A 26,448-nucleotide genomic window follows, 5' to 3' on the forward strand; every position below is an offset into this window, starting at 1 on the left:
CCACCTTTCCCTCCATCCCAGAACCTGTTCTCTTCCTGTCTTCTCCCAGTTGCTTATGTTAACTTCTTAGTCCTCACCCTTGACTTCCCTTTCTCTTATCTTCTACATACAATCCATTAGCAAGTTCTATCAAATCTACGTATAAAATACACAGGGTCCGGCAGAAGTACCACCATTGAGTGTTGGTAGGCACGTGAATGTCTCGCACCAGATGGACAGCAATTTGAACATTTCCCCTGAAATGTCATATGGTGTGTCTGAGTGTGATATTGTTATGTTACAGAATTACATGCTTATGACTTTGTAATACAATTTTTGGTATAGATTACCAAAGGGGCATTATTTGTACCAGACCCTGTATTCAGTTGTGTCCGCTATCACTCTAATGCAAACTACCTACATCTCTGCCCACAATGCCCTTCAGAATAGTCTCCTGGCTTCCATTTTTGCCCCCTTAATCTCCACAAAGCAGGCAGAGTTAAAACAAAATCAAATCAGTCCTTGCCTGCTTTAAATCATCTAATGCCTTCCCATTAGAATTTAAATAAAATCCTAGCTCTCGACCATGGCCTCCAAGATCCTACATGACTTGGCCCCTGCCTATTTCTTCAACTTCATGTCCTTCCACTCTGTCCCCCACCGCCAGGTTCCATGGGACCCCAACAGCCTCCTTTCTCTTTCTGGAACACACCACGACCATTCTTGTTACAGAGCCATTGCACTTGCTGTTCCTTCTGCAAGAAACATTCTTTTTCCAGACTTTCACACAGATGTTCCTTCTTCCCCTAAGGTGTTGCTCAACTGCCACCTACTCTGAGAGGACTATTAATCAGTTTTACATGATCTTCTATTATTACAATCATCATTGCTCTTATTATATTATCTTATCTGCTTATTATGTCTTGTCAACTTTGGAATTTGAAAGCTCCATCCCCAAAGCTTCCCACAGTACCTAGTCAGGTGCGTAATAAATTCCTTGAATGAGTGGATTTTCCTCAATCAATTTTAAGGTGTTTATTGCAAGCCAACCAATTTTGATACAGGACTTGGCCCATGATTTATTTATGTATTCAAAGATGGATCCTTAAAACACTCCTTAATTTTTCTGATGTAAAGCATTTCAGCACTCTGAACCCCCGGCCCCCAAAATACACACGCAGCCCATCATCTTACAGCATCCCACTGAAAACTGCTAAATATTCCATATGGATAGACTGCACGTTCTTCCTCCTCTCCGAGCGAACAACCGTGTAGGTGGGAAAAGGGAATTTTACTGAGCACCTCAGCACCTGTTACATCTTCAATCAGTTGAAGAGAGATGCCGATGAGCCAGACAGCACATGGCATATGTGGCCTTTCTTCCAGAAAGTGTTTAGGTAAAACGTAAGTGGCTTAGACTAGATCCAAATCCCTAATAAAGGCCACTCACTCCGTTTAAAAAAAAAACACAAAATAATCTGTAGGCAGGAGGTTATGCTCGGATTCACCAAAAAAAAAAAAAAAAAAAAAAAAAAAAAAAAAAAAAAGCCGATTTACTAATGAAACACAAGTGTGTCCGTGGAGATTGGGGTCGGTCTAACATAACGGGAAACCAAAAGCGGGAGACAGCGGTTTAAGGACCAACTCGATGATAGGAAAATGGCTCTCCGGGATATGCAGAACCTGGGAACGAGGGTGGAAAAAACAGAGAAAACCCAAGAACCCTGGGACCTCCGTTCACCGCTTCGGCCTCCCCCGCAGGCACCTGGGGAAACTGCAAAGATCTGTGTCCGCCTATCTCCCACCTCATCCCTGCAGATAGCCCGGATACTCACATGGGCTCGAGAGTCTTGCTGAGCCAGGACTTCAGTGCCTCGAAGTTTTCAATGATCATTTTAGAAACCATCCACAGAGGCCCCGAGGCCCGTCTCACTCCTCCGCCCGCCCCGGTCGCGGCCGCTACCGCCGCCGCTGCCCCCGCCCCCTCCTCCGCGCGCCGCCCGCGTGGGCCGCGGTGGGAGGCGCCGGTGGCAGGTTCCCGCGAACTGGGTTCGGTGAACAGCTGCGCGGGGACGGCCGCAGGCCGCAAGTCCACAGGGTGCTAGGAGCTCCCCTCCCCGGACCCCGGCCCGGGCTGAGGCTGCAACGGCTTGCCCGGGCCCTCCCCCTTCCCTCCACCCCAGCGAATCTTTCTGAACCAGAAGCGCAACACGCGTCTGGGCCCGGGCTTTCTCTCGGCCTGGGGACCAGGTGCTTGTCGGTGACGCAGAAAAGAAAAAGTGAAGAAAGCGAAGACGAAGACCGTCTCAATGGAAACGACTCGGGGGGTCTTCCCGGCTCCCAGCACCCCCGAGAAGATGGCTGCCGGGAACTCTCGCGAGAATTGGCGAGGTCTCGCGATGACTCCCGGAGCCTGCTGGGAAGAAACGTAAAATTGGCCGATAGCAAACTGTTCGATTTGTTCTGTGTATTTGCGTGGGTTGATGTTTTTGTGCCTTTTCGCACTTTGATAATCTTAAGGAATAAAGACCTTTTTTTGTTTAACTAGGTGGGAAAGATCGGTGATTTCAGAAACAGCTGGAGCCCCAGCTCGTCCTCTGTAACACGCGGCCGTGGCGCGTCAGGTGGAACCAACCTGGGGGCTGGAGCGCTCCTGGGGGGCGTCCCCACCCGCGTGTGCCCGGGCTCACGGCTGCCCCCGGGTTCCAGCGTCGCTGCGCTGTACTGCCTCCTCTGGTTACTTGCGTCCTGCGGTATGTGTGTGCTGTGCTGTAGTTTGGGAGGCATCGGCCGGTCTAATGTAACCCACGAGACTTCCCGAGGGTTAGTGTCTTGTCCGAAATTACTCAGTTTGTTGACAGAGCACTAAAAACCTGGGGGTACCTCAAATGAAAGGTGAAATAACCTTGACAGCTCTCAAATAGTTTCCAGACCTCTGAAACGTTCGGGCTTTTCCCCAGCTAAAAATAAGAAAAGTGTGTTTTTAATTCTCTTCATTTAGAGCGACTCGGCAGCAGAGAGGGAAATTTAGGTAGTCTCAAAAGAAAGAACCTTCATATCAGCATCGCCCCAAAATTAACTTCCCTTCTGCAGGGTAGTCAAATGAGTTTGATTTCTGCCTGAGTTACTCTATTTGCTATTATTTGCTGCCCTTAAGGTACTAGGTGAAATTTTGCAAAAAGTCTACTACCCATAAACTATAATAAAATGAAAAAAATTCACAATGTAGACACTTAAAGTAGACCAATAAAAAAGTCACATATGACACTTAATTGTCATTAACTACACCAAGTTTATAATTTCCTATTTATAATAGCCTGGAGTGAAGTGTCCAGAAGCAGTAAGTGGAAAAGATTGTCATGTAAAAGCTAGACATTTGTTTTAAAATACAGCATAAAGGTAGGATGCAAATTAAAATCCGGTTAGGAAATAACCGGGGTGTTGATTAAAGCACTTTAGCTAAGTGAAGTAAGCCAAACACAGAAGTGCCACTTGTGTGCGGGACCTGGAATAACCCAACCCAGAGACCGAAAGGCGAGTCGCCAGGGTTGGGAGGGGCCGGGAAGAACTGGGAGTTCTTTTCTGCTGGGAAGAGTTTCAGCTGGGGACGATGGAACAGTTCTGGAGGTGGGCCCTGTTGAGGTACTGAATGCCGTTGAACCGTATGGCTAAAATGACAAATGTATGGTATGTGTATTTTACTTCAATAAAGAATATTATATTTCTAGAGAAAAGTAGCATTTCAATTGTTTAGCCTCTTTATTTAAAAGCCTTGTAACTAGCCGATTCTACCAACGTCTGCAACCTCATCACCAACAGTTCCATAACTCTGGCCATTCATCCCAGACTTCCGAGGCTAGTCATCGTTCTACTGTCGTATACCATATGCTCCAGGAAAACTGATTTACTTTTCCCCCACTTTTCCAAACATTTATTCACATCATTTCCGCAGGAAATGTCTTTGCTTCTTTCCCTGGCAGCTAAACTTCCTTCTCTCTTAATACCACTGCTAGTGTGTGTTTGAAGTCTTCTCTTATTTTCCCTAAACAATAGCAACAACCTTTTAATTTCTCTGCCTCTTAGGTCGCCCCCCTATCAGTCCATATTTGATCACCTGCATCATCATTGCCTTTATAGCAGTCATCGTGAAACTTGGATCTAAATCACGTTACTTCGCTGCTTAAAATCTTCATCAACTCCCACATTGTCTTCAGGATAAAAGTCCAAATTCTTGGTGCTCTCCCTCTCAGGAGCACACCTGTGCCTTTCTCCTCTCTCAGGGATGCATGTCCTGAACTCTAAAGGTCCCCACAAGACTTGCAGCCACCGTAGCAGTGGGCAGTGGCAGCTCGTCCAGGGCTAACCTGATCCCGTCTCCACGGCCACTTCTCTCTGACTTTCCAGTGATCCAAAGCAGACCTGCCTGGGCTCATTTCTTTACTATAACATTTCTAAAGAGCCAAAGCAGCCCCACCTAGACTATCTTTTGTTGCTTCTACTGTCCTAAGCCTTTCCTTGTTTCACTGTCCCCAGCTTTAATAAATGTATGTACACTCAAAAAAATTCCAAAATTTTTAACATCCCATAAAGACCTTTCACAATTAAACCCCTTCCTTTGCCTTAAAAACTTCTTTCAGTGCTTTTCAGCCTTTGATCCAGCCATCCTGAGCTATTTCACCTTCCTTGAAAGAGGTGTGATCTAATTAAACTGAGCCGGTGCAAAATGCGTTTCCCTCCCTTTCACTTGACGGACTCCCACTAATCCATCAAGATCAGTGCATCACCCTGGGAAACCTATCCCTGACCTCTGATCTAAAGCAAGAGTCCTCTGAGGTTTTTCTCAAATCAGCCTGTGCTTCCTTCTATGACAGCATTCATTGCTTTATTTTTGCAGTTATCTTATTATCCGTTCCTTAAGGGACTAAGCTTTGAATCTCTTACTCCACTCACAGCCCCCAATGTAATAGAGACAATTGTTAGTTCTCCATTTTTTGAATGATCAAATGAAGCCCTACCATTTCCATGAAATCTTCCCTGACCAATGCAGCTGATAAGCAATCACCTCCTCTAAATCCAGGATTGAGTGCTTGTTATCACTCCAAGGTTAGTCATCAGAGCTGCCTAGCATGCTTTTCTTCCTTAACCATTAACATTTACCCTCCATTAATTCAGTGCTTCATCTTTGGCTTTGCTTTTAAAAGTGATAATTAATTAATGTGATAATCAATGCTACTAAAAAAAGATTAAAACAACCCTTATAGGCTACTTTCTCTCTTCAGTAACAAACATTTCAGAATGTCCAGTACTAGGTTACTGGTTAACATGTTCCAACACACCATGCTCTTCTTATAAAGCCCTGTGACTGTTAGTGCTGTTCAGTTTGCCTGGATTGTCTTACCTCATTGCTCAAATACCATCTTCTCACAGATGCCCTAGACAAAGGTAGTTGCCTCTTGGTTACTACCTGTAGAAGAGGAATTAAAACATTTTATTTAGTTTTCTCATCTGTCTCCTTATCTAGATTATGAGCTCTTTAAGGACTGGGACACAGGCTTATTTTTCTTCATATTTCCTGCACCTAACACAATGTCTGCAACTCAAAAGTGTTTATTGAAGGGTATGTAAGAGGAAATAAGAGGAAAGTGGACGCAGGGAAAATATTTAGGATAGGCAAGTCATAATGATGTATCTCCTAACAAACCTATATGTATCCTTATGGTTTACTTAGCTGCCCTGATCCTAGGAATGTTTTCCAGAATGTGGTGTACTCAGGTTCTTCCAGGTCTCTCTCCTCGCTGATGGCTACAATCTTACTACTCTCAATAGTGCTTTTGGGGTCTTGTTTAAAAGCTCAGTCTGCATTTCAACATCACAAAGATACTCTGTGTTTTCTTTTCTTTGTTTTACAGTTTATCACTCTCTCCAGCAAATCATATTTAGGTCTTCATTCTCTCTGCAGTGCATTTGTATATCCGGTGTAAGGTGGGGATCTAGCTTGTTTTTTCTCCAAACGGCAAACCAATTTTTCTCCATAATTCTGCTCAATCAATAGTCTGTTCCTTCCCTAATGATTTTTTTTAATCCCCACCCTAGGATATGTTTATTGATTTGAGAGAGAAAAGCATCCATGTGAGAGAAACATTGATCAATTTCCTCCCATACACACCCCAACTGGGGATCAAATCTACAACCTAGGTATGTGCCCTGACCGACAAGGAAGCCCACAACCTTTTTCAGTGTATGGGACAGCATTCCAACCAAGTGAGCCACCTGGCCAGGACCCTTCCTCATTGATTTTTGATGCCATCTTTATCATATCTTCATAAGTCCATTTCTATGTGGCTCTGGTTCTGACCATTTTAACTGGTCTCCTTGTCTGTGACAACACCAGTACCATGTTTTTATTTGCCATTATCTTATAGACTATCTTAATATGTAATAGACTAAATCCCTTCTCTGCTCTTCTTTTTCAAATTTTACTTAGCTAAATGTGAACCTTTGGTCTTCCATATGCTTAAAACAAACTTGTTGAGCTTGTCAAAAAATCCTTCATTAAATGTATAGATTCATTTGGATTGAATTGACATCCTATATAATTACAGGGGTCATTAAAAAAAACCAGAATTATCTTCTGGAGAGTGGGCCCCCTATAGTACAGGGTTCCCCTGCTAGGAACCCATCTATCAGTGTACCAGCTGGGGTTGTTGTGAGAGGCTGCGTTTGACTTCACTGAATTTTTTTGAAGACTCTTTCAACATGTCCATCCATTTCATGAGTGCACCTGCCAATACTGTTCTGAGTGTTCAGGAGTTTTTGACCAAAAACAGAATTACCCCCATACCCCACTCTCCCTATTCACCCAATCTTACCCCAAGTGATTTTTGTTTGTTTGTTTCCCTGGATGACAAAAGTGTTCAAAGGGAAACATTTTGCTAATGTGGAAGAGGTAACACAGAAAATGGGAGAAGCACTAAAAGGCATCAAAATCGATGAGTTCACAAACTGTTTTGAGCAGTGGAAATAAAATCTCCAGAGGTGTATTGCATGAAACGAAGAGTACTTTGAAGGTGACTAAAGTTTAAACATGTAAGAATACGTACACAATTTTTATAAATAAATTCTGGCTTGGGGGGTCCTCCCTCATATATTTGCACCTCGGTGACCGCCCAGATACACATACCTTCAAGAAAGGAGTCACGCTCAACCGCAAGGCATGTAGTTAGCTGACAGCCTCCAGCTGTTAGCTCCTGGGTTTTCTCAGCTGAAGTTGTGCTCTTCTCACAGCAATCTCTTTCTCCCCTGTCCTTCCTCAACCAAGACTGAGCAGGACATCGGATAAGGGTCTACTTAACCCTGGGATAATAAAAGCTTTGCCAGATCTGTTAAACTAATGGCTCCCCGTGCCCAATACTACTTTCTCCCTTTCCTTTTCACAAGTGCTACTCTCCACCACCCTTTCTGTGCTTCTGACTTTACCTCAGCTTCTGCACCCCAGAGAGCCCAACCTGTAAGTTAAATCATCTGATTCATTCTAATTTTATGAATTTTTAAAAATTATAGTTCATAATAAAATTTAACCATAACTTATAACCCAGCTACTTCTTTAAAATCATTCTTAGTCACCTCAATTTAATATGATCTCTCCCAAGACACACCTTCTAACAAGACTGACTTTCTATGGCCATTATTTAATTAGCACCTATCATTTTATTTTTTTAACATACATACATTTTATCTTCCATGTAACGCTCTGAATTTAATCCCCTATGACCTCCTGAAGTACCCTGTTTCATCGGTTGCTTCCTTTTCTCCTATTTTCAACTCTTGCACTCTATTTAGTTTTCCCAATTCAATTTTCAGCTAACGTCTACTGCAGGTCTGTTGTGCTTCGGACATACTTGCTGGAAATACAGTGATGGACGAAAGAGACATGAAACTTACACCCTAATAGAGAACAGGGACATTTAACAAATAATCACATAGGGAAAGATGTGTAGTTACAAATACAATTAGGTATGATGAAAGAAACAGGAAAATACAAACCATTGTAATAGTTTAGAAAGATTCAAGCATGGCCCCTCTAAGGATATGGTATTACGTGATTAAGAAGACTGATTATAAGTAGAAGTTAGTCAAGTGAAACAAAATAGAGGCAAGAACATCGTAGGCCGACATCATAGCTTGTGAGGTGTTCTGAGTGAAGGACGCACCAGGATCTTAAAGAATGGCAGACAGGTGGCAGGGTATCGGGGTAGGAGGAAATGGCTGCTGACTAAATTAGATGACCATGGGCTGTGTTAAGATTTGAACTAGATTTTATTTCGACTATGATGCAGTCATAAAAGGTTTTCAGTATGTCAGGATGAACTGAAAACATGAGCATACATGTGTACTTCTTTTAAGAAACAGTTTAATTAAATGTGGGGATTTTTAAATAAAAAACAGAAGGGATGCAAATTACCTTTAACATAATGCATACCAAGATTTTTAGTTCTCTAGAAATAGAATTAAGAGCAACTTAAAGATAATATAGTTTTCTCACTTGAGACTAGACACATAACTTGGAAAGAAAAATAATGCTTGCTGTGGGAGGTAAGTCCTTAGATAATTCAAGGTGAAACACTAAAGCAATAGGTGATAGTGTAAACTGGGATAGAGAACATACTACAATTTTCCCCTTACTGCGATCAGAGTACTTCTGCTAAAAAAGGGTTTGAAAGACAATCACCAATTCTTCGGTGTATTACTGAACAAAAATGGGGGTTCAGCTGCCCACCTCCAGAAAAGGCAAACTCTAGAGGTAGAGGCTGGTGAGGAAGGAAAAAGGTTTTTATTCAGATGCTGAATGTTCTGGAAGAATGGGGGACTCCCCATCTCAGAGCTCATCTATGCAAAACCCAGACAAAACCCAACCATCCTAAGCAAGAGCAAATGAAAGGCAGTGCCTGAAAGTCCCTGCTGCATTTTAAGACATCATCCTTTGGCCCTGGCTGGTGTGGCTCAGTGGAGCATGGCCTGTGATCTGAAGTGTTGCCAATTCAATTCCCTATCAGGGCACACGCTTGGGTTGCAGGCCAGGTCCCTGGTTGGGGGTGCGCAAGAGGCAACCAACTGATATTTCTATCACACATCCATGTTTCTTTCCCTTTCTTGTTCCCTCCCTTCCCTTCTCTCTGAAAATAAATAAAAATAAAATCTTAAAAAAAAATAAAACACCATCTTTTGCAGCCCAAGGTGGATGCTAAGCAGTCATCCAGGTAGCTTAGTTTGTTCCCAGCTGCAGTCCAGCTTCAGACTCCTTCCTAAAGGCTGCATATGGAACCAGCGTAGCCATTGGCCATGCAGCTGCTAAGGCTGGAAGGCCACAAGCTTCTGAGTGAGAGAGGGCACAAATGCACCAGTGGATGCTTCACCAGTTCAGGGAGAGGGAGAGCCTCCTTCCTGGAGGCCACGGGCCTCGTGACTGCTAAGGCCACATGGTCCATGGAGAGGAGTGACAAGCAAGAAAGAGTTTCTTTGTTCCCCTGGGACTATATTTGTTTGAGGTGTGGAATGGGCCAGGTGCTTTAGCAAAATGCCCAATTCCCAAACTTGCCCGTGCTTTGGGTTGGTCCACTTCCCAACCAATCGCTTTTTTCCCCAGGCTAGACCAGGCCTCTTTGGTCCAGCACCAACCCCCACTACCATTCTAACTTCTTTGTTTTATTTTATTTATTTTTAGAGAGAGGTGAAGTCAGTTGTCTCTCTCACACCCCCAACTGGGAACCTGGCCCACAACCCCGGCATGTGTCCTGGCTGTGAAGCAAACTGGCAACCTTTTGTTTTGCAGTCTGGCGCTCAATCCTCTGAGCCACACCAGCCAGAACTCCATTCTTACCTCCATTGCACATGTGCCTGCCTCCTGCTGGGTCCCCCCAATCTGGTATCAGAAGAGGGTAGGAGAGCCTTGTTCTCTATGCAATTATCTTGCTAGCCTTACACACTCAGTGTAGGAACCTCTCCCTGCCACCATCATGTCCACGGCTGGGGATACTCTACTGGTGCTCTGTCAACTCTGTGCTCACCCCTCCCCCCATCCCCTAGTCCCCAAATACAGCGAGTTGCCTGGACTCGGGGCCCACCAACAGAGAGTGACTGAACCAAGGCCTGGGAAAAGGAACCCTGAAAACCCCGCATATCCTCTCAGGCAGTGCAGAAGGCAGCCTCACTGGAAGAAGCAGGACACCTGCAGCTAGAAGCAGGACCTCCCCACTGGCGTTGAGTGTCTGCTAGGCAGGCACTCGGTTACCTGGGCAACGCAGCCTAACACCTGCAGGACCTGGCACTGTGCCATGAAACTCAGTGTCCTCGCCATGGCCCCAGGTGGTTTGCAAAGGCCTTGACTGGCTATGGGCCATGCCTTCAGTACTGGAACCTCAGACTTTCGTACCTGAGGGGCGTGGCTTGGTGCATAAGCAGCTCCCAGGTCCCTGTTGCCAGGGCCTAGCTCTATCTCCCCGCAGCCTCTCCTGTTCCCTGTCCTCAGCCCACGCCCAGCCGTCTGGACAGGCTGTCCATCCGGATGAAGTACACACTCCGTTTACACTGACTATTGAGTGTAATGGCTCCCTATAGCAGTACTTTTACAGAAGGGATCCAAAATATACCAAAACAGTACAAAGTAAGAAGACTAGGAGTTGTGCTATTAATATCCTGAGCTCATTACTTTGTTCCACAATAGAGGAAATTTCCTTACATTTGAGAAAAGCACTGTCCAATAAAAGTAGGATGTGAGTCACATATACAATTTTAAATTTTCTAATGGCCACATTTTTAAAACATAAGAAACAAAACAAAAAAATAGGTGAAATTAATTTGAATAGTTTTATTTAGTCCAGTTTATCCAAAATAGTGTCATTTCAATGTGCAATTAGTATAAAAATTACTGAGATATTTCACTTTGTTTTGACTACTAAGTCTTTGAAATTCAGTGTGTATTTTACACTTAACAGCACATCTCAGTTCCAACAAGCTGCATCACACAAAGGCCCAATACCCATGCATTGCTAGCGGCTGTGTTGTTGGGCAGTGTGGCTTTCAAACTTTATAGAGTGTCTTATGTGGGCATTTAATGGTGCCTGATGTCTGTTGTTTCATTGTTCTTGGTATTTTCCTCTGCTCCAGCTCTGGCCCCCAGTAAGAGTGTGGGATTAAATTTCAAAGGCCTTAATTAAGGTTCTGCATCGTTACTTTTGTAATGGACAGTTTTGTCCTCAAGCTACTAAGGAAACAAGAACAAAATGTAGAGGTGGACCTTCTTCAAAAGATTGTTTATTACTCCCCTCATTTATATGATCCAGAGAATAACAGAGGGAAGGGGAGGTTAGAGTATACATAGTTTCGTTCTGTTTTGTTTCCTGACTCTTGGCTTGAAGGACAGAGACATCTCCATGATAAATATTTGTTGGAAAAAAGCAGTGAAATAAAATGCTATGGCAGAGTCTCCATAGATCTCTGGGGAGTATATGCATATAAGCATGTAAATACCTACTTCCCATAGAATTCCAAAATGAGGTTTATGAATCTGCTTTGCTCTGTCTTGGAGTGGTTTTCTAGAGGTATTTATCCACACGATAGCTAATAGAATGTCATTTGTAGCATGGCAGATGAAACACGTCCCAGGAGCCTTGACTCGTAGTCTGATTTGTCAGACTCTCGCCCAGGTGATAGGTGTTGTTCTCCAGTGTTTATTCATTCAGCAAACATAGGTTGTCTAAGGTGTGCTACAAACTTCTCTAGGCCCTGGAGGTTCAGATGTGAACAAGACAGGCAAGGTCTCCACCCTCAGGGAACTTGTATTCTAGCCAGTCCCTTAGGCCGTCCCAGGGACCTTTTCGTTTTTTGGGTCTCTGTACCTTAATATTAAAAAAAATTTATTATGGAAAAATTTAAACATATACAAAAACAGAAGTATGATTTCCCCTATCATCCTGTTTGTACAATGATTGACTCGTGGTCAATTTTATTGATACTCCATCTTCTCCCCTTACCCCATTTCAAATCATTTCTGATAGCATGGGCGTTATTACATCATTTCACTGACAGTTTCCCATACTGTGACATATTTTTCCCTCTGGATAGTGAGATTTACACCTATCTGTCATCATCATCTAGGTCGGTTTGTACAGGAGACTTTCGAAATCTATGCATGTGTGTATGAATATATAATATGTTTTTATGTGCATACATATCTTCAACCTCCATGCAGTCAATCATAGGTATCCTTACTCGGAAGCACACCTAGCATGTGCACATTTTCACGCTACCCAGACTATGTGTTTCAGCCAAAGAAAGCCGTAAAAGCCCGTTGTCATGTTGTCACTCTTAAAAAGCCTTTATTGACTCCCCATTTCCCAGGCTAAAGTACAAATTTATTAATAATGATACTTAATTGAAATTAAGTTCTTTCTGGTATTAAGCACTGTGCTAAGTGCTTTGCATTTATAATGTTCATCTTCCTGATTTAGCATTCCCATTTTAAGCCTTGAGTTGCCCAGGCATGGCAGAAATGGAACTCAGGTCAGTAAAAACCAAGGACCACATCTTTTTAGATTTGTTATTAATTGGCACATGCCTAGCACTCCAGCTTCACATCATACTCCTTCACTTTTCACACTCCACAGTGCTGCCAAACCAAAGTATTTGTAGTTCCCCAAACAACACTGCATTATGTAATAGATACCTGGTATAGGCTAAAGAAGTCGTCAAAACAGCTACATAAGTATATCTTATTAGAGAATTTGGGATTTCTTTAAAAGTATCCAACATGATGAGAAAAACTAGATGGAAGGATTTCACCACATATATATTATAATTAGTATTTTTTAAATTTCAGTAGAGGAACATTATAATGTTTTGATGTGCTGGGCCTGTAAAACCTTTAATCAGTTTGTAAAAGCAAGCCACGCTGTTTTTTATTCTGTTCTTTACACAAGGAGGGCCTTCTGTTTAAAGCAACCATACCCAACCCTGTCTTTACATAGCTCCTAATCACCCTTCAGGACTTCTCTTAAAAATCTCTTCCTTCAAAAAGCCTTTTCGGACTGGGCTGAATGTTCACGGTGTTTATTCCTGTTATAATTATATCCCATAAGTACGTATTGTTAATATTTGTCTATCCACCATATTAAAATATTAGGTGCCTGGAAGGCAAAGTCCTTGTTTTCGTTCACTGTTTTACTCTCAGTATCTAAAATACAGTCAATCATTTGCTTGCTGCAGCGAGGGAGAGCGCACACCGTGCAGAGCTCAGCGTTTCAACAGGTAGGTAAAGTTAGAGAAGAACATCTGTAGAGTTAGTCGGAGGATGGCCCCAGCGGAGACTGGTCCGAATCTGTAACCTAGAAAGTTGCCGGAACAATCAGTGTCTTGTCTTCGGAACACATGACTTTGCATGTAGTCACTGTTCTGTTAGTTTGTCTGCGGTCTTATTTAGAACACCGTGGGTCTGACCGAGCCAGCGTTAGGAGTCTGAACTTAGTTTTCCTTGCATGTCATGGTGGTTTTGGACATTTCTTTCCATTTTGTGAATGATAATACTGTTTTGAAAGTTGTGGTTTTTATTTCAATCTTCAGTTCGTCCCGCACATTTTAGTGGTCAGCTGAACTGGTTTTCTCTTTATCAGAAGATTAATAAAAAGTTCCTGTCGTCAAGGAGTTCCCAGTTTAGGCTATTTTAATATCATTGGGTATGTGCCATATTAGCAATACAAATAAAGTATTATGGATTTCAGGAGAAACAACGTTTTTTTAAGCCCCCATTTTGTTGAAATCCTGTCACATGCAAAGCTCTACATAAATAATGTGTTAGAAAAGTTACATACATTATGTGTTAGAATAGTTACATTCATTATTTTACTTAATCCTCGACAGTCCTATGAAATTCATGCTATTTTTTTAATTCTCATTTTAAAGTCAAGAAATTGGGATGTAAAAAGGTTAAATAACTCCCTCAAGCTCACCCAGCTAAAAGATGACAAATCTAGGAATTTATTAAAACTGTGCTGGGTACCATCCTAAGTGGACTATATAAACTTCCAGAATAGACTGTAGAGTAGCTACCACTCTGTCCTATGTCACTGTTGAGGAAACTGAGACATGGGGAAGCAAAGTAACTCATCTCAGATTGCAGAGCTCATGGCCACGTTGGAGAGACAGGATGCAGACCCAGGCAGCCCAGATCCATGGTCCATGTGCATCACCATCTGGTCTGCTGCTTCTCTGGAGCCCTCTCCCCACCCCTCCCCAAAACAATGGAAATTATCATTGTATAACCCTTGCTGGGAACTGAAGAAGCAATAATGATCTATTACAGATGCTTAGCTGACAGGTTCTGGCTCAGTGTCTCATGAAATTGCAGTTAAGACGTTTTCTGGGGCCACAGTCTTGACAGTCTTGCCTGGGGTTGGAGAATGTCTTTCCAATGTGGCTTTTGGCAGGAGCCTGCAGTTTCACCCCGTATGGGCCTCTTCATATGGATGGCTAAGTGGCCTTGTGACATGGTAGCTGGCTTCCTCCAAAGCAAGTCATCCAAGAGGGAGCAAATCAGAAACCACAATGTCTTTTATAAAAAAGCTTTGGAAATCTAACACCATTACATCCACCACATTCTATTAATTAAAGTCAAGTAACAACCCACCTGAAGGGGTAGGCATCACCCTTAGAAAGCAGGTACAATGTCAGAGAGTTTGTGGACATATTTTAAAACCGCCTCACTACCGTTGAGGTTGGGAGAGTACTCTATCAGTGATTCCTCCAGAAGCCTCAGCAGAGAACTGACTACTTGCCTGTCTATATAGTACCTTTTGGGACAGAGACTTTGGTGGTATGCTGGTTAATGTTTAGCAACTGGCTTTCCAGAAAACAAAATATGTGGATACATACGTATGTGCGTAAGTTTTACTGACATAAAGGGTGTGTAGCATACAATTTATGACTAATAACAAAATATACATTATTCTTTATTATAAATTCATACAAATTGGTTCTCACAAAAAATGTTTCAGCTGATTTTTGCAAAATGCTTATGTCTGTAATATTTGCTGTATCAGTCTCTTATGCCTAGACAATCCACAAAACAATAAATCAAGCCCAGCTATGTAGCTCCTGCCAGCCTCCGCGGTGTGAAGGCTCTCACCATAGCCACACCCCAGTTACCAACATATCACTGAAAGCAGAGTTGGGAAGAGAGTCCCAGGGATACACCGTTACACAGTATTTCCACTGTGCAGATACAATAGATACAAATAACCCAAGGAACGTAAGTAATAAAATAAAGTAGAATAATTAGGAAATGATGATTTTTGAGTATTTATTGCCTTTTAAATATAATTAATTTTAAGTTCAGACAATTTACCTTCCACCACATGGGGAATACCCAGTATTTCCCAATATTTAATCAAAATTAAACACATGAACCAATTATGGAAAACAACATCTTATGTAAGAAGTACCAGTAGTTTGAGAGAGGAATATCAGTCAGAACAAACAAGAGGAAATTAGAACTGAGGAGAGAGAGGAAAACCTGAATTTTTTTAGCAGGCATTCTTAAAAAGATTTAAGTACAACACAAAAAATTTAAAGAATTTAGTAGAAAAATGGAAGGATTACATGGTCACCACCGAGACACTAGTCGATGATCTGCAAGATAAAAGTAGAAATCATAAAAAACAAAAGAGGTAGCTGGTAATTCTTTGAAACACATCACGCATTAATACATCATATATTATGCTGCCATGACAAAGAATAAAACATATAGGTACTCAACTTGTCGTGTAAATCATTGCTTAGCTGGGGAAATATTTTATATTCCATTTAGCCTAAAAATATGTATATGGTATCTTAATCAATTAAATATGAATATCTTGACATAACATGATAACACAACATGGTTTTATGATTATTACAATTTGAAACCATAATAAAGTAAAAAACTAAAATTCCTATGTACAATTCTAATACATGTAGAATTTTTTTTCCTGTACAACCCATTTAAGTTGTACCATGTATAGGGATGTATTAAATGGAACAAGTACTTTAACATTTATATTCAGATGTTCATCTTGCCAATATAGGTGGCATATTAGCAGAACTTAACACTTATGAAAGTATAAAAGCAGTTTAAAACTCTTCTCTGTAATGTTGGCAAATGAATTAATGGGATTAACCATGTCCCTTTGTTTCTAAGTAAAACCAAAATACACTCAATACACAACAATGCTACTGCGGAGCCAGCAGAGGGAGCCCAAACTGTTTTTTGCTTTTTAACCTAGAAAATTATTTTAAAAGCTGTTGGATTCTTTTTTTTTTTTTTATTGTTGTTCAAGTACAGTTGTCTCCATTTCCCCACCACCACTTCCCTCCACCCCACACATCCCCACCTCCCACCCTTGTTCCGTTCCTACCCCTCTTTGGTTTTGACCATGTGTCCTTTATACATGTTCCTTGATGACAGGTCCCCTTCCTCATCCCCCTTGTTATCCCCTTCCCCTTCTCCTCTGGTCACTGTCAGTTTATCCTTTATTTCCATGTCTCTGGTTATACTTTGTTTGTTTGTTTTGTTGGTTAGGTTCCACTTATAGATGACATCATATGGATTTGTCTTTCACCACCTGGCTTATTTCACTTCTCATAATAATTTCCTGTTCCATCCATGCTGTCATGAAGGGTAAGAGCTCCTTCTTTCTCTCTGCTGTGTAGTATTCCATTGTGTAAATGTACCACAGTTTTTTGATCCACTCATTTACTGATGGGCACTTAGGTTGCTTCCAACACTTGGGTATTGTAAATTGTGCTGCTATGAACATTGGCGTGCATAGGTTCTTTTGGACTGGACTTCTTTGGTGTTTCAGGGTTCTTAGGATATAAGCCCAGCAGTAGAATTGCTGGGTCAAAAGGCAGTTCCATTTTTAGTTCTCTGAGGAAATTACATAGTTTTCCACCAGTGGCTGCACCAGTCTGCATTGTCACCAACAGTGTACTAGGGTCCCCTTTTCTCCACAACCTCACCAGCACTTGTTTGTTGATTTGGTTATGATGGTCATTCTGACTGGTGTGAAGTGGTATCTCATTGTGGTTTTAATTTGCATCTCTCTGTTGGCTAGTGATGCTGAACATCCTTTCATATGTCTCTGGGCCCTCTGTATGTCCTCTTCAGAGAAGTGTCTGTTCAGATCCTTTGCCCATTTCTTAATTGGGTTGTTTGTCTTCCTGGAGTAGAGTCATGTGAGTTCTTTATATATTTTGGAGATCAAACCCTTGTCGAGGTATCATTGGCAAATATATTTTCCCATAGAGTTGGTTCCCTTTCCATTTTGCTGATGTGTTCTTTAGCCATGCAGAAGCTTTTTATTTTGATGAAGTCTCATTTGTTTATTCTTTCCTTTATGTCCCTTGCTCTAGGGGACATATTTGTGAAACTATTGCTGTGTGGAATGTCTGAGATTTTCCTGCCTATGTTCTTCTCTAGGCTTTTATGGTGTGTGACTTCTATTTAAGTCTTTTATCCATCTTAAGTTTATTTTTGTGTATGGTGAAAGCTGTTGGATTCTGAAAAATACTGTTGTTATTTAAATAATAAAAATGTATTAGTAAGAATAATTTTGTACTTTGCTTAAAATAATACATTCCCAAACAAAAAAATATATTGATATCATTTACTTTATTTATAAATGGCAAGCACTTAAAATTACCAGTCTCCTGGTAATTCTTTCTGTTTACTTTTTGGTTACATTCAATAGACTTGACATCAAAAAAAATTTTGCCAAGATTTCTGGTTTTGTTAAGGTGGACTAAACCAATATGGGAAACTTCCAGCTTCAAACATAAAGCATGTTAAGTAAACTATGACATATTTTAAATTTAATTCTTGCGTATGTAATATAATATAAATATATCCCATCCACCCAATTCTCAGCCCCTCCATGTACACAGATAAATTACCCATTATTAGTTTTTTATTTATCCTTCCATAATTTCTTCATGAATATAAAGTTTTATTCTAATCCATTTTTCCTTATGCAAAAAGTAGTATATCATACATCCTACTCTGTATCTTGCTTATCACTAATATACCTTCAAAATATTTCTGTAAGCCTACAGTATAGACCTTAGGCGTTTGCTTGAAAAATTTGTGTAGTGGCTAGGAAGTGTATTTTCAGAACATATCATGCGGCCCTGGCTGGGTAGCTCAGCTGGTTCAGCTGGTTAGAGTGTCGTCCCCGTCCACCCAGGTTGCAGCTGGGTCCTCAGTCAGGGCACATGCAAGAACCAACTGGTGAATGCATAGATAAGCAGAGCAACAAATCGATGTTTCTCTCTCTCTCTCTCCCCCTGACTTTCTCTTTCTCTAAAATCAATAAAAAAATAATCTATCATAATTCATTTCCCTGTCCTTAGTTGATGAACTTTTGAGTTGTTTCCAATCTTTTCCTATCGCAAACTATTTTTTATTTTTTTCAAAATAAAAGTTTGTTTAGAAGGTTACAAAGGTAAAGAAGGGGCTCTTGGAGCTTAGGGGAAAGGTAAATGTGCGTGCACCTGGGGAGAAGAGGGTAAAGGGAAAGGTGCAGGCATGCTGGGGGTGGGGGAGAGTGCCACAAACTATTTTTTAATAACAATCTGTTACGTGAGCCATGTTGTACGTGTGGAGATCAGGCCGGAAGGATAAAGTCCCCAAAGTGGAATTGCTGGGTAAAAAGACATATGAGTTTGTAATATTGCCAAATTCCCATCTATGAAGGTTATACCCATTTATATTCCCTCAGGAACCATGTTCCTATTTCTTCACAATATTTCCGACCGAGTGTTATCAAACTTCTGAGTTTTTCCAGTCTGATAGACAAAACATGTACCTATGTGTAGGTGTGATGTACATTTCTTCTATGAGGGAGTTGAACCTTAACATCAGATCCATTTGTATTTCCTTTCCACGAACTCACCGTTCATAACTTTTTGATCATTTTTCAACTGAATTGTTGGTCCTTATTAATTTGTAGGTGGTCTCTCTTTGTTAGGACAAGTAGCCATTTGAAGTGTGGGTCACCACTTCATTGTCTTTTGACTTATGGTGTTTATATGGCATGTGGAAATTTTCATATTTACATGGTCAAATGTATCCGTCTTGTTTACTGCCTTGCAGATTTGGGGTCATAGTTAGAAAAGTCATCCTCATTCCCCAGTTATAAAGAATCGTCTCATGTTTTATTCTGGTGTTTTCATGGTTTGTTTGTTTTATTCATTGATTTTTGGATTGTGACTTTACTCTGAAGTACAGTGTGAATTAGGGATCCAATATTATTTTTTGAACTAGGTAACAAAATGTCCCAATGCTACCAATACAGTATAATATTCTAATGACTTCATCAAAAAACTGTCAGAAATGAATTCAGTAATGTTGCAAGAAACAAAATCAGTATACAAAAGTCAGTTGCATTTCTATACACTAACAGTAAACGATCTATAAAAACATAAAGAGAACAACCTCAGTTACGAGAGCATCAAAAACAATAAAATACTTAGGAATAAATTTAACAAAGAAAATGAAAGATCTATACACTAAAAACTGCAAGGAATTGATGAAAGAAACTGAAGAAGACACAAATAAATGAAACAATAACCTGTGTTCATGGATTGGAAGAGTTAATATTGTTAAAATGTCCATAATACCTTAAGCCATCTATAGATTCAATCCCTATCAAAATTCCAATGATATTTTTCACAGAAATAGAAAAAAACAATTCTAAAATATATATGGAACCACAAAAGACCCCAAATAGTCAAAGCAATCTTGAGAAAAAAACAAAGCTGGAGTCATCACACTTTCTGCTTTCAAACTATATTACAAAGCTATAGTCATCAAAACAGTATAGTACTGGCATAAAATTAGACACATAGAACAATGGAACATTGACAGCCCAGAAATAAACCCATATATGGTCAACTAATATTAGCCAAGGGAGCCAAAAATATTCAATAGGGAAAGGATTTTCTCTTCAATAAGTGGTGTCGGGAAACTATATATTCACATGCAAAAGAATGAGTAAAATTAAATCCCAATCTTAAACTGCTCACAAAAATGAACTTAAAATGGGTTAAGGACTTAACTGTAAGACCTGAAATCATAAAAGTTATAGAAGAAAACATGGGAATTATTTTTTGGATATGATACCAAAAGCATAAGCAACAAAAGCAAAAATCAGCAAGTGAGACTACATCAATCTAATGAGCTTTTGCACAATTGGTAGTTACCAAATAGCCACAGAGATGTAGTTTACAGCTTAGAGAATATTGTCGGTAATGTCGAGATAAAAGTGTATGGGGCTCAGTGGGTACCTGAAACAGTGGCAGCACCAACTCTGTAAAGTACATAATTTTCTAAACACTTAGCTATATATCTGAAACTAACATAGAATAATATTGAAATTGAAAAATTAAAAAATAATGAAAATAAATTAAAAGCTTTTGCATAGAAAAAGAAACAACAAAATAAAAAGGCAACCTGTGGAATAAGATAAAATATTTGCAAACCATACAAGCATATCTGATAAGGAGTTAATATCTTAAATATATAAGAAACTCAAATTGCTTAATAGCAAAAAATACTGAATAATCTCATTTTAAAAATGGCTTGAGAATCTGAATAGACATTTTTCCAAAGCAGACATATAGATGGCTAAAAGGTACATGAAAAGATGCTGAACATGACTAATCATCATGGAAATGCAAATCAAAACCACAATGAGATAGCAGCTCACACATGTCAGAATGGCTATTTAAAACAAACAAACAAAACACACAAAAATAATAATTCTAAAAAAAAATAAAATAAAATAAAAACAACAAAAAAAACCCCAAAACAAGCAATAAATGTTGGAGATGATGTGGAGAAAAGGGAACCCTCATACCCTGTTGATGGGTTGTAAACCGATATAACACTTTGGAAAACAATGTGGAGGTTCCACAGAAAAACTAAAAAGATAACTACCATGTGATCCAGCAGTTTTACTTTTGGGTATTTATACAAAAAAATGAAAACATTCATTCTAAAAGATACATGTACACCCCTGTTCCTAACAGCATTATTTACCATAGTTGAGACATGGAAACAGCCTGAGTGTCCAGTGATAGATGAATGCATAAAGAAGATGTGGTATACATAGACAATGGATACTGTTTAGTCACAGAAAATAATGAAATCTTGCCATTTGCAGCAACATCAATGGACTTTGGTAGCATTATGCTAAGTGAAATAAGTCAGGCAATAAGAACTCTCCAAGGCCTTGGCCAGGTAGCTCAGTTGGTTACAGCATCATTCCAATACATCAAGGTTGCAGTTTCAGTCACTGGGCAGGGCACATACAAGAACAGAAGAATCAACCAATGAATGCCTAAATAAGTGGGACAATTAATGCCCCTTCCCTCCCCTTCCTCTCTCACTCTCAATAAGTAAAAAAATATATATATAAAAAGAAACATCCTCTGAGTTAACTTATACATGGAATCTAAAAACAATAACAACAAAACAAGCGCACAGATAATGAAAACAGATTGGCCATTGCCAGAGGCAAAAGGTTGGGGAGGCAGGTGAAAGAGATGAAGGAGTTAAAAGGTACAAACTTTCAGTTATAAAATAAATAAGTTATGGGGATATAATGTATAGTGTGGCAAATATAGTTAATAATACTCTATTGCATATTTGAGAGTTGCTGAGTGGATCTTAAAAAGTTCTCACAAGGAAAAAAATATATAACTATGTATGATGATGGACTTATTATGTGATCAATTTCACAGTATATACAAATTATTGTGTTGTACACCTGAAACTAATACAGAGTTATGTGTCAATTGTACCATAATTTTTAAAAATAGATCAGGTGACTATATTTATGTGGTCTATTTCTGGGCTGTCTCTTCTGTTCCATTGATCTATTTGTCTATTCTTTCATCAATACTACATTGTTTTGATTACTGTAGCTTCAGAGTAAGTCTTAAAGTCACCTAGTGTCAGTTCTCAAGCTTTGTTCTTTTCCTATAATGTTGAGTTTGTTAGTCTAGGGTGTTTTCCTCACATAAACTTCAGATTCAACAAAATAACTTACTGGGATTTTGATTGGGATTTCACTGAATCTATAGATCAAGTTGGGAAAAACTGACATCTTGATAATTTTGTCTTTCTATCCATTTATTTAGTTCTCTTTTTTTTTCTCTGAGATTGAAGTTTTCTTCTATACTCTTGTACATATTTTACTAAATTTATACATAACTATTTAATTGGGAGGAAGGTGCTAATGTAAACGGTAATGTGTTTTTACTTTCAGAACAAACTTGTCCATTGCTGTACAGGGAAGCAATTTTGACTTTGTTAACCTGATATACTGCAACCTTGCTATAGTCCCTTACTACTTCCAGGAGGCTTTTGTTGTTGTAGTTGTTGTTGTTGATTTTTTTTCTACATGGAGAGTTTTATTTCTTCCTTCCCAATCTGTGTAACTGTCATTTCCTTTTCTTGTCTCACTGTATTGGCTAGAACTTCCAGTAAGATGTTGAAAAGCAGTGTGAGGGGGGAACATCCTTTCCTTGTACCTGATCTTAGCTAGAAAGCTTCAAATTTTTCACCATTAGGTATAATATCAGGTGGAGGGTTTTTTTTTTTTGTAGCCATTCTTTATGAGGTTAAAGAAGTTCCCCTTTCTTCTGAGTTTGCTAAGTGTGGTTTTGTTGTTATTATTATTATTATGATTTATTATTTTTTTAACAGGAAGGTAGCATAGCTGGACTCACAGTCCAAAATTTGTTTTCCCTATGGAAGGCAGCAGCTGAAATCTCTGTTCAAATCTTTTGACTTTATCTGGGTTACTTTAAATCTTCCCTGTGCAGGGAGAGTTCAGAGAATTTGAAATTCGTCCTCCCTGAACCTCTCCTTTATGAGACTTTTTTTTTCTTTTCAACTACAGTGGTCACTGCAAACCCTGTGCTTTGTTTTTTGTTTCTTTAAAGCCGATATGACTGTGGGTTTCAGTCCAAGTTTCAACTCCCTCACTGGAGCCTACCTGCAGGATAAAAATTATACATATATAATATTATGTATATTATTTACATATATAATATATATACATATATTCACCTGTTGCTACTTCTTTCAAGTGTTGACTTCTCTCCAGTTTCTGCCTGATGTGGGGCACTCCCCAGCTCATGTAGGTAGTTGTTTTCTACCCACTTTTTAAGAATCATGAAGTATATTTGAATTGCATCTCTGATGTGATTGCAGAGAATTGGGTTTAGCACACAAACATTGGGTGCAGGGAGCCGCAGGTAAGAGACTGATGATGACCTGAAGTGGGGCAGTGATCATAAAAATATAGAATCAAAAAAATTAATAACATCTACAAGCTTATTATAGTGGTCAGCTTTGTGACCCTGAACTGCCACATTTGACCCATCTAAAATTTAGGGAAGAGCATTTTGAGATATTGCGTTCCAGCATGTCACCAGTTTGGTTTAAATAAACTCTTATAAAATTCAAAAAAATTAAAAATAATAAAATTTCCTTCATTGTATAGGGAGGATCAGAAAAGAGGTTGAGGTAGTAACAGCCAGAATTACTAATTGTTTATCACCTAAAAGTTATAAATGAGGCAAAACTGAAGAATTACTTACAGCCTTAAGCAAAAATATTCATTTTCCATTTTTTTCTCATTTTTTAAAATTGTTCTTTTTTTTATTGTATTTTTCTCTCATTTTCCATTCACAGAAAAGAAATCCAGGCATGTCTTGAAGTACCATTGATGTTCAATTGCAGAGATACAAGATATCAAGTAGGAATTTTGTCAGCTACTAGCAGTTAGAGACCGAACTACAATGGCTTAAACAACTAAGAGTATTCTTTCACATAGAAGAAGTTCAAAAGTGCGCTGTCCACACTGGTACAGAGTTCCACAGACAACAGGAATCCAGGCCTTTCTACTTTTCCACAGTACCTTTCTTACCACGCCTTCCGTTTTCAAGGTCACAAGAAGGCCACTGGAACTGCAACCATTATACATCCATTTCAGGCTGGGATAGGTACAAATGGTGAGGAGTAAAGGGACTCATCCAAGCTTTGTGATAAGATCCTTCTGGTAAATCCCATCCTATAACTTCTGCCTCTATTTCCTTGACCAGCACTTAGCTGCATAGTCACACCTACCTACAAAGGAGGCTGGGAAGTATTCTTTTTAAGCTGGAACAGTTAGTACCTTGAATAAAACTGAGATTATGTTACTAAGGACAAAGCAGAAAATTGATACTGGATAAACAGCCAAATTTCTCTGCCATGAGTACCAAATGATCTCATTGGATTTCTCTCTTTCTTCCTGTGTTTTTCTCAAAAAAAAAAAAAAAAGGAGGGGGCATATAATGACCCCCTAACAAAGTTCAGCTGTCTCTCTATAGGCATAACCAATCTAGGTGCTCAAGTGGATTGGATCAGGCTTAGGCTACTCTCCGCCTCATGGTGGCAAGACAGCTACTAGAAAGACTCAGCTTACTGTCTCCCATTTTAGCATTCCCAGTGGAAGGAGACCACCTGTTTCTTGATAATTTTAGAATGAGTCGTAAGAGGGACTCATGGTTCTTGGTATCATGTGCCCATTCCCACAATCCTTGTAGACAAGGCATGTTCTGCTCTGATTGATCAGCTCTGTATCATAGGCCCCACCCTCCTGGGTCAGTCCCAGCTAAACCATAAGGACTGAGTTGGGGCAGGCATGTTCCCCTAAACTAAACTCAGTGTCAGAAAAAAAGGGTGACTGGATGCCAGGCAGGTGAAACCAGCAGGCTTAGTACAGAGGATAAGATTGGAAGGAAAAAAAGTTAATTTAGACACTTTTAGTCTAGAAATAAAAATGTAGGCAAAGTTGTGGTAATCAAACCCCTGGAAATCATGCCAGGGATTCTATTTCTATTGTTTTTAGTAATATTCAATAACACATCCCGGCTGGTGTGGCATAGTGGATTGAGCACCAGCCTGTGAACTGAAAAGTTGTCAGTTCAATTCCCAGTCGGGGCACATGCTTGGGTTGTGGGCCAGGTCCCCAGCTGGGGGCGTATGAGAGGCAACCCATCAATGTTTCTGCTCCTCTCTCTCTCTCTCTCCATTCCCCTCTCTGTAAAAAATAAATAAATAAAATAATAATAATAATAATAATAATCAACAACATAATGTCCACAGGGAAAAGAGTACTACAAGCCAATGCTGGTAATACTGTGAGCATTATGAAAAGCTCTCACAGTTCTAAAACAACTCCCAAAATATCAAGAAGAGGATTTTCATAAGTATGCTATTTATAGGGATATTTATTTGTGGTAACTCCTTTAATACCTAAACCATGGAGATTCAAAATGATACACAATCATAAGTTAATCCTTTCAACATTCTGCAATAAGAAAAGATTATAAGGAGAATGGGACACCGAGGGATGATGTGTGATATTCCAAGGTCACCCGTTAAATCAGCGGCCAGACAAAGCTGCTGATGCTCAAAATATATGACTCATTCTGTTCCATGTTTCTGTACCTTATTTTAGCTTATCACAATGATTGGTCTTTTCTTGGCATTTTTTGGTGGTGGTGGTGATTGGCAGAAAATGAAAATGGTCATATGTTTGAAGCTCAGCGTCATCTGCCCTAGGGAAATAATAAACAAAAGAGGACAGCGCAAACAATCAAAAGAAAAAAGCAAACGGGCACAGCAAGAAATCTAGGGAGAAAACTTGCTAGTTGCTAAAAATAACTGAGAGTGGCATGTAAATTGAGGTACCAGAACTTTCAATGTGTGGTATGACAGTGAGTACACTTGGAACTGTCTTTTACTTTGCTTCTTTTTAGCATAACATCAGACTTACAGAAAGGTTTCAAAAGTACTACAAAGAATTCCAGGATATCCTCCATCCAAATCCCCTGAACTTTTATTGTACTCACAGTCTTCTTCAGTCTCTCTACGTGTGTCCATGCATGTGCGCACACACATTTCTGAACCACTTAAGAGTGTCAGATTTGATACCTCTTTTCTGCTGCATGAGGTCTGTTCAGAGGGTATCCGGCCATGTAACATGAAAAATAGGGACATTTATTGAAGAAGATACAAGATACAAGAAACATTGTACATAGGACAAGGATGTCTCTGTCCCCTTCAAAGTAGGCACCTTGGGACCTCACACAGTTCTCCCAATCACCATCAGCTGCCCCGTCATATTTTTCTGAATCTCATCGACAGTCTGAAATATCTTCCCTTTCAAAGGGGATTTTAGTTTGGGGAAGAGCCAGAAGTCACAGGGCACCAAATTTGGGCCGTAGGGGACTGAGTCACCTGGGTGATTTGATGTTTCACCACAAAAGTCTGCACAAGATGTGATGTATGAGTGGGCACGTTGTCGTGAGGAAGCCGCCAATCAC

At 39.9% G+C, this 26,448-nt stretch overlaps 1 protein-coding gene across 12 annotated transcripts in view; it reads right to left on the minus strand.

Annotated features, from left to right (window-relative positions):
* The window catches only part of RBM26 (RNA binding motif protein 26), an 81,055-nt gene extending 78,690 nt beyond the window's left edge, over positions 1-2,365 (minus strand). For 4 of the 12 annotated variants that reach the window (XM_024568920.3, XM_024568910.3, XM_024568878.3 and 1 more), the window contains exon 1: positions 1,815-2,365. In XM_024568920.3, coding sequence (XP_024424688.1) covers positions 1,815-1,885 — 71 coding nt within the window. In that variant the 5' untranslated portion in view covers positions 1,886-2,365. The remainder of the gene's footprint in view (positions 1-1,814) is intronic. The other 8 variants (XM_053916318.2, XM_024568843.4, XM_024568894.4 and 5 more) reach the window with 3 other exon arrangements.
* Positions 2,366-26,448: the final 24,083 nt, after the last annotated feature.

Source organism: Desmodus rotundus, chromosome 13, assembly GCF_022682495.2.
Source record: "Desmodus rotundus isolate HL8 chromosome 13, HLdesRot8A.1, whole genome shotgun sequence".
Classification (NCBI taxonomy): domain Eukaryota; kingdom Metazoa; phylum Chordata; class Mammalia; order Chiroptera; family Phyllostomidae; genus Desmodus; species Desmodus rotundus.